The 14616-nt window shown below is 43.9% G+C and overlaps 1 protein-coding gene across 1 annotated transcript; it reads right to left on the reverse strand.

The window, feature by feature from the left end:
* Window positions 1-455: 455 nt before the first annotated feature.
* Window positions 456-14213, reverse strand: LOC308158658 (cytotoxic granule associated RNA binding protein TIA1-like). Its single transcript, XM_080532342.1, has 12 exons — window positions 13977-14213; window positions 12846-12942; window positions 12590-12688; window positions 7631-7685; window positions 7452-7539; window positions 7194-7269; window positions 6947-7055; window positions 6647-6742; window positions 6466-6550; window positions 4547-4688; window positions 3919-4076; window positions 456-1868 (listed from the first exon to the last, which is right to left on the reverse strand). The coding sequence occupies exons 1-12, from the start codon at window positions 14012-14014 to the stop codon at window positions 1730-1732; spliced, it is 1182 nt and encodes a 393-aa protein (XP_080388468.1). The 5' UTR covers window positions 14015-14213; the 3' UTR covers window positions 456-1729.
* Between the last annotated feature and the right edge of the window lie 403 nt (window positions 14214-14616).

Consider the following 14616-nt stretch of genomic DNA (forward strand, 5'->3'; position numbering starts at 1 on the left):
AGGAGAGACAGAGGAGATGAGACAGACAGGAGGAGAGACCAGAGGAGGAGAGACAGAGGAGATGAGGAGACAGACAGGATAGGAGACAGGAGGAGATGAGGAGACAGACAGGATAGGAGACAGGAGAGACCAGAGGAGATGAGACAGACAGGAGAGACCAGAGGAGATGAGGAGACAGACAGACAGGATAGGAGACAGGAGCAGACAGAGGAGATGAGGAATGTGACAGACAGATGAAACACCAAGAGCTGCTGGAGTGGTGGTTCTCTTACTGTTCCTTAGGGTTTTAGGGTTCTACTGCTGCTGAAAATAAAAATACTAACCAAGTTGAATGAGAAGTCAGATTGCTCATTTTGTTTATTTTCATGTTATGTAGTGAAAGCCTATGCACCTTACCGGAACCTTTTGGTAGAACAGTGTCAACATCAGATAATAACAAGAAACAGAAAATGGTTTATGAGCATCAGCATTTTAATTGGACAAAGCAAGAACACATTGTTGGTTATAGTAGCAGAAACATTATCAAACTCCAGGGATAACACTTTTCAAATCAAAAAGTCTGAAAATGTCAGTAGGCACTGCCTAATCTTAATGATAATGTGTCAGTTAAAAGAAATCAACTCTATAAGGCAACACGACAGGTTTTGTCCATTTCTCTGGCATTACAAAGGGGCAATCGTACACATTTCTGATCCATCCAGGTATCTCATAAAAAATACTGATATCAATTCTTAAAAAACACCAGAAAAACTCATTTTACACACAGAATTATTCTTCAATGTCTAAATTGTATCAATTGTTACACTGCATAGCAATGCTGTCTTTCCCCATCCTGGAAGTATCACAAATGTTGCACTGTGCCAGTGTCATCATGGACAATCATTTGATAGTGCTGCTACTAACAATTGTTATTTGTCCTCAGTTATCAAAACAAAAAGAAAGCAAGCAAGCTCCCATGGTGATCATTAGCATTTGTCTTTGTACAGTTTCAAACTAATGGATGGTTATTTACACATGAAGAATTTCTTGGGGCCGTCCAAAGGAGATGAAGGTGAAAACCGGAATGCAAAAAGAAACCCTCTTGGAAATCAAAATCAAAAAAGGAAAAAAAGAAAAGAAAAAATTATAATACAAGAGAATTGGGTGCAATATGGAACTGCCCTTACAGAAAGAAAGCAGTGGCATCTATCCCTGCAATTGGTTTCATTCAAAACACAATGAGGAAAAAAAAAACACCAACCAATATCCATTTGATTTCCTTGACCATAAAAATAATAATCAAAGTCCATCATGACTTTGCACATCATGCACATCATGACTTTCCACTGTATCAAACTCAAATTACTGAATGTTAAAAATGACAACCGTGTTGACTGCTCAAGAGAAACATGAAATGGTAGCACTGTAAACAAACCAAAAAAAAGAAGCCAATTCCAAAACAATCTTCTTTACAATTATATTAATTTACAGTTATTTTAAAATGGTATAGCCCTGGCATGTACAGTCACTACCACCAGGGAATAATACCTGGGTGATTCCACTCCTCCATGACCTTCCCCTTAACCTCCCATGAAATCAGTTCCATAGGGTTTCTAGAGGCTTAGACAACTTCCCCTCTAATTGCATGTACCAATGAGTCTTAGTCTGCCACAAAAGGAGGGGGGCATTACACACATCCTTGTGGGGCACCAGCAAATGTGTAAAAGGTTGGAGTTGACTATCCGCCCTATCAGTGCGTGGGGTATCCTGTGGCTCCCATACCGGACTGGTTTGCTAGCATACTCCCATTCAATCCCTGTGTAGGCTCCATAACCCCACCGTTACTGAGGCCACTGACGCCTGTCCACCCAGCACTGGCAGGTAAGTGACTGCAGACAGGGGGAAGAGAGAGAGAGAGACACAACACACCAGCAGGTTAGAGAAGAGGAGGAAGCAGGGGCAAAGAGTCAGACAGAGAGCACACACACGCACACACACACACACACAGACACAGACACAGACACAGACACAGACACAGACACACACACACACACACACACACACAAGGTGGAGAGAAGGTGTGAGAGGGCCAGGACGAGCACAAAATGAAGCAAGCGGAGGACAAGGAGGACAGAGAACATGGAGGACAGAGGACATGGGGGACAGAGGGCATGGAGGACATGGGGGACAGAGGGCATGGAGGACATGGGGGACAGAGAACATGGGAGGACAGAGGACAGAGGACATGGAGACAGAGGACATGGAGGACGGAGGACATGGGGGACAGAGAACGAAGGCGTTTGAAAGGGCAGCCGAGGGGGTGGGTGAGTGAGCAGGTCAAGCAGACAGAGCAAAGGCTAAGTCGAGCGATGTGGTCATGACCCACTAAGGTGAACCTACAGTGAGGCTGGGTGTCATGACCCACTAAGGTGAACCTACAGTGTGTGTCTGGGTGTCATGACCCACTAAGGTGAACCTACAGTGAGGCTGGGTGTCATGACCCACTAAGGTGAACCTACAGTGAGGCTGGGTGTCATGACCCACTAAGGTGAACCTACAGCGTGTGTCTGGGTGTCATGACCCACTAAGGTGAACCTACAGCGTGTGTCATGACCCACTAAGATGAACCTACAGTGTGTGTCTGGGTGTCATGACCCACTAAGATGAACCTACAGTGTGTCTAGGTGTCATGACCCACTAAGGTGAACCTACAGTGTGTCTGGGTGTCTTCTGACTGACTTCTGACTCGACTGTTAACTTGAGTGGTAAACGGTGGCTTTCTAAACATTTACATTTGGCCATGGAGTTGAATTTCACTTTTCCCTAAACCCTAGGCCGTTGAAAATGGACAATGCAAAAGTGGTTGTTTGGTGGCAAAATCATGTTCATGTATGACTTTAATTTTAAACCAGTCTTTAGCAACATCCATACACAACAAAACCCCAAAATGGATCAGAAATTGGTGACGCATAGGAAACAAAGAATTCCAACTCTAACTTTATGTGCCCTCTGTATAGCAAGTCTAAGTTGGACATTTTATTCTTAAGATTGTTTATTTCTGACTTCTACTTCGAAAGCAAAGACTTGGAATTCCAGATTGTCAACAAAATGTTTGTTTGTTTTTTTACAGCACTCTTTGGTTAGCTAGATGAGTAAAATTTAACTAAAACAATAATGCATCACTCCTGTGGTAAAATAATCAATCAACATATCATTTTTAAAAAACAAAATGACAAGTGATATTTCAAAGATACTGTGGCTATAACCTACAAAACACACGGATACAGTATTTCAAGTAGCAATGTAAAAACAAAAACAAAATAAAAGTCTACAAATTTTGGAGGGCAAATAGTTCATAGAACAACAAATACATGAAGGAAAAACAAAGATGACATGCCACTCTAAAACTAAAAGGATGGAAAGAAAGTGGATGTAACAAGGGTACGCTAGACTGACCCTAAACCCAACCCTCTGAGCTGGGAGAGGCTGCAGAAGGCAGGGCAGACGGTCCCCTTCGGCACGGTCAACAACCCCAAGTTTACACCAAACCTGGGATTTGTAGTTCATTGTGTGGACACACCTCTGAGGACCAGTCCAAATTAGACCCAGGATTGTGGGGGGGGAAATGTAAGGATAGGAATTCTCTCTCTCTCTTTCTCTCTCTCTCTCAAAAAGATGAAAACTTGATGCAGTTCAATAATCATAAAATGAAGCTTTTCTTTATGTTTTTTTTTGTCTTTCTCCTCTTAAGCTGGATATGGTGGTGGGGTGGTGGTGGTGGTGGTGGTGGAGACATCTACGGTTCCCTCCCCTGGCTAGAGCGGCAGGAGCCTGTCCTGGAGGAGCCCAGACGAGGCCACCGGGGGCAGCAGTAAGTGGGGAAGGGGGGGGGGGGGGGGAGTTGAGGTGGGTGGTTGCCCCGCGGATGCCGGTACTTACTTAAAGCCCTGCTGGTTCCAGGCCTGGCCGTAGACACCGTAGGTGGGCACCTGCCAGCCGTTGGGGACGTACTGGCCGATCTGCTGGGCGTAGCCGTACGACTGGCCCCACTGGCCGTAGGGCTGGGCGGCGGCGGCGGCAAAGCCCACTTTGTTTTGCTTTTGGGGGAGAGAAAGACACGAGCGTTATGAGGACGGTTACGTTGGAGTGCAGGGTTCCCACACCTTCTGAAACATTCAAGCACCTTCCAAGGACTTTCAAGACTCAATTCCCTCAAATTCAAGGACCCAACACGGCGTAGTTTGAGACGGATCTAGATGAGAATTGATATAATAGGAACTTGTTACCGTGTTCCCCGTTCGTTAACTCTGTGTTCTATGTGCTCATGTTATCTGTTGCTTGTTGTTTCGGTGTTTTCCGTTTTTCCCATATTGTCAGCGTCTTTGAGCCACGGAAAAGCGCTATTCAAGGGAATTCAAGCACTTTCAATGACCCGTGTCTATTTTCTAAAACTTTTAGGACCTTGATTCACAAACTTTTAAGGATTTCAAGGACCCGTGGGAACCCTGTGAGTGAGAGAAAAAAGCTGATGGAGAAGAATGAAACCAGTGGAAGTAGAGTGTGGTACCTGGGGCACCTGCTGGACCTGCTGCATGGGGCTCATCATGTCTGGAGTCTCCTTGCCCCAGTAACACTTGACCATGTTGCCCTCTATCGAGGTCCCGTTCACAGACACAATGGCGTGAGCTGCTCCTTCGTGGGAGTTAAACCTGGGCAGGAGAGATGGGGTGGGGGTTAGAACTATTAGCACAAATCAAAGAAAAGTAGATTGTTCCCAGATATTTTAAGGAAGCTGTGTTTGCGAAAGCCCATTTTTGTTTTACGGGAGAGGGTCCAATATCCTAAATATTTTGTGTTGCTCTACTTGAAGTTACTTTGGATGACCGTCAATAAGTTTCAATGGGGAAAAACTAGAAAGAGGCTCTGAATCATTTAATGGTATGTTCATTTGGTTCTCAGGAAATCGTATCTCCCAGTTGGCGAAGTCAAGCACATGAATAACATGAATGCATTCCAAGGCTGTTGTCGTGGGACCAACCCTTCAACTCATGAGATATTTGTTTGCAATCCATAATGAACATTAGAAAACTACAAACATACATTATCCATACACGTCAGGATTGTTCATTAAATATGTTCATTGTACAGAAAGAAGAATACTGTTGACATTTTTACCATTTACTGTCAACATCAGTGTGTGTTTTCTAAGGAGTAGGTGAAAGGTTACAGTGGCTACATCACAACTCTGACCTCTGGTACCACATCAGACTGCTCAGTTTCCCACTTGGAACTCCGACTTGGGAGGGTCGTTCAATTAAGCGTTATGGAACGAGAAACAGTGGTATATCGTGAATAGCGGCACGGCTAGCCCCCGCTAGTTAGCTGGTTAGGCACGACGGCTTCTCGTTCCATAACGCTTTTATACAACGGTTACTACATTTATCTATCAATATTTCACAAAAGATAGACAAGACAAGCCTTTAATTAATGTATTTTAATGGAACTATGTTTTACTGTAAGTGTGTTCATCTGCTGAACAGTTGTTTATCGGTTGCTAAGCAACGGTAAGAATGTAACTTTGATAACAGTAATATATACAAACGAGGAGTAATATGAAAAGATCTGTCAACATTCCATTTAGCCGTGCGTATATCATGGATATCGCAAACTGACCACAGAGACAATGGACCGAATCTATCCGTTGTATAAATTAAAGCCCGGTACACGCATTAAGATAATCTGGCCAATTTTGGGCCGATTTCCCCCCTTCCGACCAAGGACAGCAAACGCCCGATTATCGGATGGCTCTAAAGATTATCCTACAAGATTATCCTGTGGTGTGAGGTGTTTTAAGAGTCCATTTCTCCCGACAATCTGCTCGGAAAATGGTCGGGGCCGACCAAAAATCCTAATGTGTGTGGGCAACTCCCGACAACTCCGGACTAGGTTTGCCAGATGGACTCGGGTTTTTGGGTGGAATTAGCGGTTTTAGACTGGGGTTAGGGTGGAAAATGTCAATCCCATCTTGCAACCCTGCTCGCGAGTCCGATTGTGAAGTGGTTGGAATTTATCCAAACAAGAAGCGAGCTGACTACTTCTTTTCGTTCTTCTGCACTTTATTTGCCCTGTCACACATGGCTGCCTCGTACAGGTCAGTCAGGGTACTACGTTATCACGTTTGATCACGCGAGATTTCTGGCTTGGGGAACGAGACTCTAGACTGTCGTAACAATAACCTTTATGTCTGTGGTGTGCTGTATTGGGAATATCGGCGCACACCACACACAATACGATCTAGGCTGTTCAATCCAAGATTTTTTTATCTTCATGTGTGGGGTCTGTCTCAGATAAAAAAATCTGTTAAGATTTTGAAAATCCTTTTGTGTGTACCAGGCTTTAGTTATTCCCCACTCGGGAAGTGGTATCTCCCAGTTCTCTAACAGCTGACAAACACTCCATAAAATCACGCAGGCGACTGCGACATACCTCACGAAAGAGTATCCTTTGTCTGGGAAAACACGGATTTCCATGATTTGTCCAAAGGGGGAGAAGGTCTGTCTCATCAGTTGCTCTAGAAACAGGAGGGAGACAGTGTCTGTCAGAGACCTGGTCTAGTGGGAGAGGAGATCTAGACTGTCAACTGACAACAGGGTAGAGGATTACGTACCCGTCAGGCCGGTGCTCACCCCGCCACAGTACACGGTGCAGTTACTGGGGCTGGACTGGTTCACCACCTCATCAAATGACAGGTGCTTGGTGTTATCTGATTGCAAAGACAGGGAACAATGAATAATGCCTTAACATTCAATCGGATGAAAACAAAACAAAGAGGACAGGGATACAGATCCGAAACTGACCGCAAAATAACGCCCAGTTCCTTTCAGAGCTCAACCGATGGCAAAAAAAAGAATCATCAAATACAATGGGACGAGGGCACTAAGAACATGGAGTGTTGGGGCGGACTCACTCTCATAGGTTGTTTTGGGGGCGGGAGGCTTCCTTGTGGCCCAGTTGGTCCTGATCTGTCTGCCGCCCAGCCATTGGCCGCCCATCTGCTGAATGGCGTTCTCGGCATCCTGTCAGCAACGACAGATTGTGGGTTAATGACAGGATGGAAATGGAACTTATTGGACTGCTGTTGCTCACTTGTGCATCAAACATTCCCAATCGTACAAAGTGATAAGAGAACCGTTTGCCCTCTATCACTCACTTACCCACTTATTGAAGAAGGATACAAAGCCATAGCCTTTAGACTTGCCTGTAGCCATATCTTTGACCACACGGGCATCCCTGTGTGTGTAAAAACATACCATTCCAATGGGACCAGATAGATAGACACTACTGGCAACACACACACACGACTCATAACTTAAGATAGGTGTTGACATCCCTCATTTATCATAATCAACTTATCTGTGACAATCAATGGTGAGAGAGACGGACATCGGTGTCTCTGAGGTTAGCCTACTTACGAAATCCTCCCAAACGGACCGAAGGCTGCTTTGACGTCATCTGTGGTTATTTCTGGGCTGAGGTCTCCGACAAAGACATGGAAGTGATCTGTTGGGAGAGGAGCGAGACACGTGTGAGTCACTGATGGGAGACTGACCACGGGAGAGGAGAACCCATCGCTGAGGACGGCTACACTTACTGCTGGTGTCTTTCTTCTGGCTGCTCGGCGTGGTAGCCCAGTTCACCTTCACTTCCTGGACAGAACGAGAAGAGACACAAAAGGCCAGATGGGGTACAGTTACATCATCAAGAGGACGGTAGAGTAGCTACGTCTTACCTGAGTGTTGTATCGTGTTAGAGAAATGAGCCACCCAACAAAAAAACACACAGTGACAAGTCTCTGAATGCGAATGCAGTGATGAGTAGGGAGCAAAAGATATGGGGGGAAAAACCTGACCACTCCATTAAAAGCTGGAACCAAAACCAAAACACAAAATGTGTTTTATTTGGGGAGGAAATTAAAAAAAAAAACTCCATAATAACACACTCATTAAAAAAAAAAAGAAGAAAAAGGAAAGACTGTATGCTATATGTCACTGCCACGGTAATTTGGATGAGGACCTTGTCCCCTTGAAATGCTGCTTTTGGGGCTCATGAGTATAGTCAGTGGTTTCGTAAAAAGAAAACCGCATCAGGACAGGGACATCCACTTGACTGACGCAGGCTATATTCAAAGTCAACCACTAAAGCGGGGTATACACATAAGGATTATCTGGCCGATTTTGGCCCGATTTTCCCCCTTCCGACCAAAGACGTCCGATTATCAGATGACTCTAAAGATTTTCCTATAACAAAATCCTGTGGTGTGAGGTGTGTTAAGAGTCAATCTCTCCCGACAACCTGCTCGGGAAATGGTCGTGGCCGGCAATCGTAAATGTCAAATGTGTTCAATACTTACGACCAGAAAGATGAAGATTTTTTGGTGGAATTAGCGGTTTTAGACTGTGGTTAGGGTGGAAAATGTCATTCCCATCTGGCAACCCTGCTCGCGAGTCCGACTAGGACGTGGATGGAATGTAGCTAATTAAGAAGCGAGCTGACTTCTTCTTTTCGTTATTCAGCACTTTATTTGCCCTGTCGCACATGGTTGCCTCGTACAGGTCAGTCAGGGTACTACGTTAGATAGGGCTGCAACTAACGATTATTTTGATAATCGATTAATCTGCCGATTATTTTTTCGATTAATCGGATACCCCAAAAAATTGTTTTGCACATTTTATTTATAAATCAGCCAGGCCTATACATATACATGTGCAAAATGAATAAGTATTAATAAAAAATAATAAATAATATAAATTAAAAAGGCTTTGCTACATCAAATAGGTTTAACAACAGGCCATGGACTATGGCGGTAGATTGTTTCAATAAAGTAGTTGAACTCTAGCTCAATACATGCATTGTTTTAGGTAATAACTTTGCTTAATGTAAAGGTCAGTAACCCAAAGTGCAATATAGGCTACAGACAAGACACTAATGTTTTTATATAACATATATGCTCCAAAACAATGCAATGTGTCCTCTCACTCCGTACAATAGGCTAGGCTACAGACAGTGCCTCACTCTAACTCACGGGTAGCTTGGTAGGCTACCACTAGCTAGCCTTTAGCTCATCACCTCTGCTCTACCACTGACGTTAGCCAGCTAGCTAAATACACTTGTCATGCAATATTGAATTCATGAATGCGAGCAAACACTCACTGGCTATCGCATTACATTAGTCATTTAGCTGACGCTTCGCCAGAACTCACAAGTGGAGCCGTCTTCATCCATCACTGTCACATGCTTTCTTTTAAGGTGTTCTCGCATCACCGTTGTGCTCCCGTGCTATGCAAGATCGGTTTTGCATAGGTTGCACCATTTTTTAGTAGCTTTTAATGTGAAGTGCTCCCATACCTTGGACGATTTCGGTCGAATCGTTTTCTCCGCCTCCTACATGATTTAAATGTAGCCGCCGCGCCGGTGTAGGTACCGGATTTTCCCACCCTACCAGATTATCCCACTTTTTCCGGTTCCGGTCATAGGTTCTGCCCTTTCCGGCCATAGGTAGCGCTATGATTCGCGATGCCAACACCGGCTCCGCAGACACCGTGGCTTGCGTCAACAGGAAGTAGGTTTGTTATGGAACAAGACCCGACGAATCGATAATGGAATTCGTCGCCAACGAATTTCATTATCGATTTTTAACGATTTCATCGATTCGTTGTTGCAGCCCTAACGTTAGATAATAATAATAATAATAATAATAATAATAACAACTTTATTTGTATAGCGCTTTTCCTGCAAACGTTGCGGCTCAAAGTGCTTTAATCATTATATAATCATAATTTCATTATTTTGTAATTTAAAGGCAATATTAAAAGGATAGGTTCACACGAGATTTCTGGGGAACGAGACTCGGGAGAGTCTGGAGTCTGTCGTAATGATAATCTTTATGTCTGTGGGGTGCTGAAATGGGAAAATCGGCGCACACCACACACAATACGATCAAGGCTGTTCAATCAAAGATTTTTTATCTTCATGTGTGGGGTCTGTCTCAGATAAGAAATCGGTTAAGATTTTGAAAATCCTTGTGTGTACCCCGCTTAAGACAGCAACAAAGAAAGTACGGTAACCCTTTTTCTGTCCAGAATCTGCTTTCATCCACATGACAGGAACAAGCCTTTAGTCATAACTCAAGATCATAGACAATTGAATCTCATTTTTGCCTGGTACACACAAAGATTTTCTAAATCTTAACAGATTATTTTTTATCTGAGAGACCCCACATATTAAGATAAAAATCGGACTCAGGAGTTGTCAGTTTTGCCCACACACAAGGACTTTTGATCGTAAAAGTCGCAGCGTCATCGCTGTCGCGCAAACAAACCCGGCAAATGTTTTACTTGACCCGGGACAATCGGGCAACCGTAATGTCGCACCCTGAACACGTTTAATATTTACGATCGTCAGCCCGACCATTTTCCGAGAAGATTGTCGGGAGAAATTGACTCTTAACACACCTCACACCACAGGATAATCTTGTAGGATAATCTTTGGGGGGGGGATCGGGCCAAAACCGGCCAGATTATCTTCATGTGTGTGCCAGGCGTTACTCGTGAAACTATGCAGGGTTCTTCCCAGGATTTTTTGAACATCGTGGCGCTGGATTGCATTATCAAAACCTTTATTCATGTCAAAATAAGTGAAAAATACCACTAAAATTGTGAATTCACTGAGCAACATCTTACCGCTTTCATTTTCATTTTTAACAATGATGTCGTTGGCAATCATTTACAGTACATTTACATTTTTGGCATTTAGCAGACGCCTTATTCCAAAGCGACTTACAATCAATACATTTGACTAAGCAACAGGGTTTCCGTTAACCGGTAATTACCGGTCTTTGTCCGGTAAAATGTGTTGAAGTCCGACAAATTGAAATCTCTTCGGTCACAATGTCCAGTGAAAATAATTCCCTCTAAGCACAATTTGAATACAATTCGCTAAAGTTCACATTCTGATTCCTTCTATATTTAAAAAAGACGAATATATAGGCTATATATTTCTTTTATTATGATATGATTTGACGCCGGCATGATGATGACTGCTAATGTGTAGGCTAGCCTATGCGAAACAGCGGCGACAGGGTTGCCAGATGGGATTGACAATACAGCCTAACTAACCAGTCTATTACCGCTAAACCCAGTAGCCCATTCGGCGATAACCCGGCCCATCTGGCAACCCTGCGCAGCGGGCCACCATAATAATAACTTGTATAGGCTAGCGCTTTTAACCTGCAAACGTTGCAGCTCAAAGTGCACCATAGCGAGCGAGAGGTAAACATGGCAAGACAAAGTAAGCTTAACAATTACTTCATGAAACCAAGCTACAATGAGTCTGAGGAGAAGTCTGACTGTAAAGAGATGGAGGCGGCTCGACGGTTCCGAGTTAAATGGAAAGAACATTTCCCCTGGCTGCGTTTAGATGGGGAAGGAAAATGTTCTGCTCACCGTGCAAAAAAATCGAGGAGGAATAACGGATTCATGAGAGGAGCAACGAATATGATAATGTCAGCTCTCACTGATCACAGGCGGTGCAGTGACCACATATCGGCGGTCAGTTTGAGGCAACAGCAAACCGCTATGAAAGGCCACTGTGAGCAGGCTAATGAAACGGCTAACAATAAGCTGCACTCTCAGCTACAAGTTGCATTTCACATGGCAAAAAATGGCATCGCATGTCATCAGTATGTGGGACTGACTGAGCTACTGAAAGCAGTTAAGGCTCCAGATTGTGTCTTGAGTGAGGGCACCGCCACAGCGACTCCGTTGACATTGTGGCGCGCGTTCAGCGCTGGACATGGCATAGCGCGCATGCGAATCATGAAAGCCTATATTATATTTATTATATAGCTCGCATCTAATCGTATCGGATGAGAAATAGACATTAAATGGCATATATAGGCTACACAACAGCTAATCACCGCGACAAACAGCTATATTATATTTGAATATGATGACCGGAATATCTCACGTTTGTCCGGTAAGTTGAAATCTTCCCGGACATGTTGACCGGCACACATTTTTTCTAACGGAAAACCCTGCTAAGCAAGTTGATCATCAATCTACCAATCAAAGATAGTTACTCTGTCATTATGAAATATGTCGTTTAATTTGCCTTGAAATGTTTCCATAGTGGCGCCAGAGTGGTGCAGTCGTCTTTGGGGCGAACGCTGTAATGAATTTAACTACTTACCTGTTGGGGAGAGGAACCTATACTTAGAAATTACTTAAAGATTTGGAACAGGATATAAGCTTTTGTCATTTAGAGTGAGATATTCAATGCCAACGGACAAAATCTTGGCCACAGTGTTTGGTAACATCAAGGAGGATACATAGGAAAGAGAGCGGACCATTAGCATTTCCCATAGAGCGTAAAATAACACCATCTGTACAAGAAGTGTGGTATTCGGCTGACTGGGCTAGCAGCATTACTACTATGACTTGCACTAGTATTCATATTGTGCCCACCTCTTGGTTTGCATCCTCTTTGGTAACATCAGATTTAGTGCGCCCACATCCCACCCATCCACACTCACCCTGTAGATACGATAACTTACCTTACCCATTATTTTACGTCCGTTCATGGCAGCAAGAGAGGCAGCAGCGTGTCTGTGTTCATAGAACTCCACAAAGCAGTATGGGTCATTGCCGGCCGTCTGTAAGGGGACAAGACTTCAAGTCAGACCACAGCATAGTCTACGATAACATACAGGCTTTCATTACTGTGACCATCAACTACAGAGTACAGAACTGCATCGAAACCATCACAACAACAAAAGTGTCTAGCGCCATAACCCAGGCAGGGATACTCACATCCACAATCATTTTACAGCTCTTGCAGGGTCCGATCTGTGTGAACACCTGCATGATGAGCGGCTCGGTCACATCCCTTGACAAGTTCCCAACATACCTGGAACAGAGAGAGAGAAGCAACCTCGTAAACAGTAGCCTGCAGAATCTGAATGAAACAGGCAGTTCTAGGTAACAGACTAGGCATGTGTAGAGGGAAACTAAATATGTGGGTGGCACTGCATAGCTAGCTAAATATGGGACAACATAAACGAGGAAATCCAAAACATTTGAGAAAGATGTTCGGATCTCTAATCAAACAAAACGGATGGAGGTAGACTTTCTCTAACCATCTTATTCTTTTTATGCTGTGTGGATATGTTAAAGCACTTTGAGCGGCAACGTTTGCAGGAAAAGTGCTGTACAAATAAAGGTTTATTATTATTACACCCAAATAACCTGAGGATGTTTGTTCCTATGTCTATGTGACTGAGCGTCGACGTGGCTGGGACTCATCCCCCCGGCCTTATGGACAGGCGGGCCGCGGGCGAGTTCCGTCGTCAAGCTGAGAGGAAAGTTGCATTTGCTAAAAAATAAAAAATAAATACGTTTCTATATATACACGGCTGCTAGTGTAGTGCGCGTGTTTCTCGCTAAACTACCCAGCTAGCCATTATTCACCATTAACACTAACATAGCGATGCAAAGCAACGCACCACGGCCTAAATAAAGGAAAGATGACACGTCTCTGCAAACTTGATTCACAAGCCGGAAAAAGCAGTAAGGCGATCGGAGTGACTTGCTCACTCCGGGTTTGACAAGCCGGTATTTTAGCTGTTACCTTTTAGCGATCAACCCGCCACCACCCCCGCAGATTGTAACGAACAAGAACATACATATCTAACTATTCATAGCCCAGGTGCATTCATACAGCCCATGTGGGGGGACCTATTGTCGCATCGAGTAGTGTGATCATGCATCGCATCATGCCGCGGTCGAGGCTGCGGGTTGAGGCCTGATCCGGCATCATCTTGTTGTCTTGGTATCAGCCTAAAAGGAGGTAGCTAAGCATTCAAAGTTTTGCAGTAAAGAGACCAGACTCATATCAGTGAGAATCACATTACAATAAAGAATGGATTGTTGCGAGCTACTTACAGGGTTTTAGGCTGCTCGTCGTCCATCGACATCATCATGTTTTCGTGAAATCACGTCCGGAGTGATTAGCCCGCGTACGTTGTTGTGTGGGTATATACACGGCAGTTTCAGGCAACTGATGCGTCTTTTTTTAGATAATGTTCATGAAGATGGGTCTAGCTAGCGATTGATATGAAAAGGGCGCTCAAATGTGTTAACCCAAGTCGCTTTGCTACAGTGTAAAGCAACTGACGTTAGCTCGTAGCTCCAAACAATGGGAGCGGTGGTCAGGGATGTCGAAGATGGCGGAACATCAACGCGGACGGAGCCGCGCATGCGCAATGGTCAGACAAAGCCAGCAGCACAGCAGCATCATTGCATGTCTGGAGACATGACCGCATATTATGCGTTTAATCTCTGTATTAGCAGACTCTTTACTAAACAACACAGTGCACTGATCTATGACTTCTGGAATTATTTATAAGAAGACTAATTAAAAGTCGACGCTGAACACCTTTACAAGACGCAGTATAGAGCAGTTTTGTAGTCTCTGGTTTTATATGAGAAGCTAGAGCTGTATGTGCAATGTGCAAAAAAATATGGTAGGGGGAATGTCTGATATATATATATATATATATATATATATGTATTATTTATACAT

Source organism: Nansenia antarctica (assembly GCF_963989245.1).
Source record: "Nansenia antarctica genome assembly, chromosome: 5".
NCBI classification, from domain to species: domain Eukaryota; kingdom Metazoa; phylum Chordata; class Actinopteri; order Argentiniformes; family Microstomatidae; genus Nansenia; species Nansenia antarctica.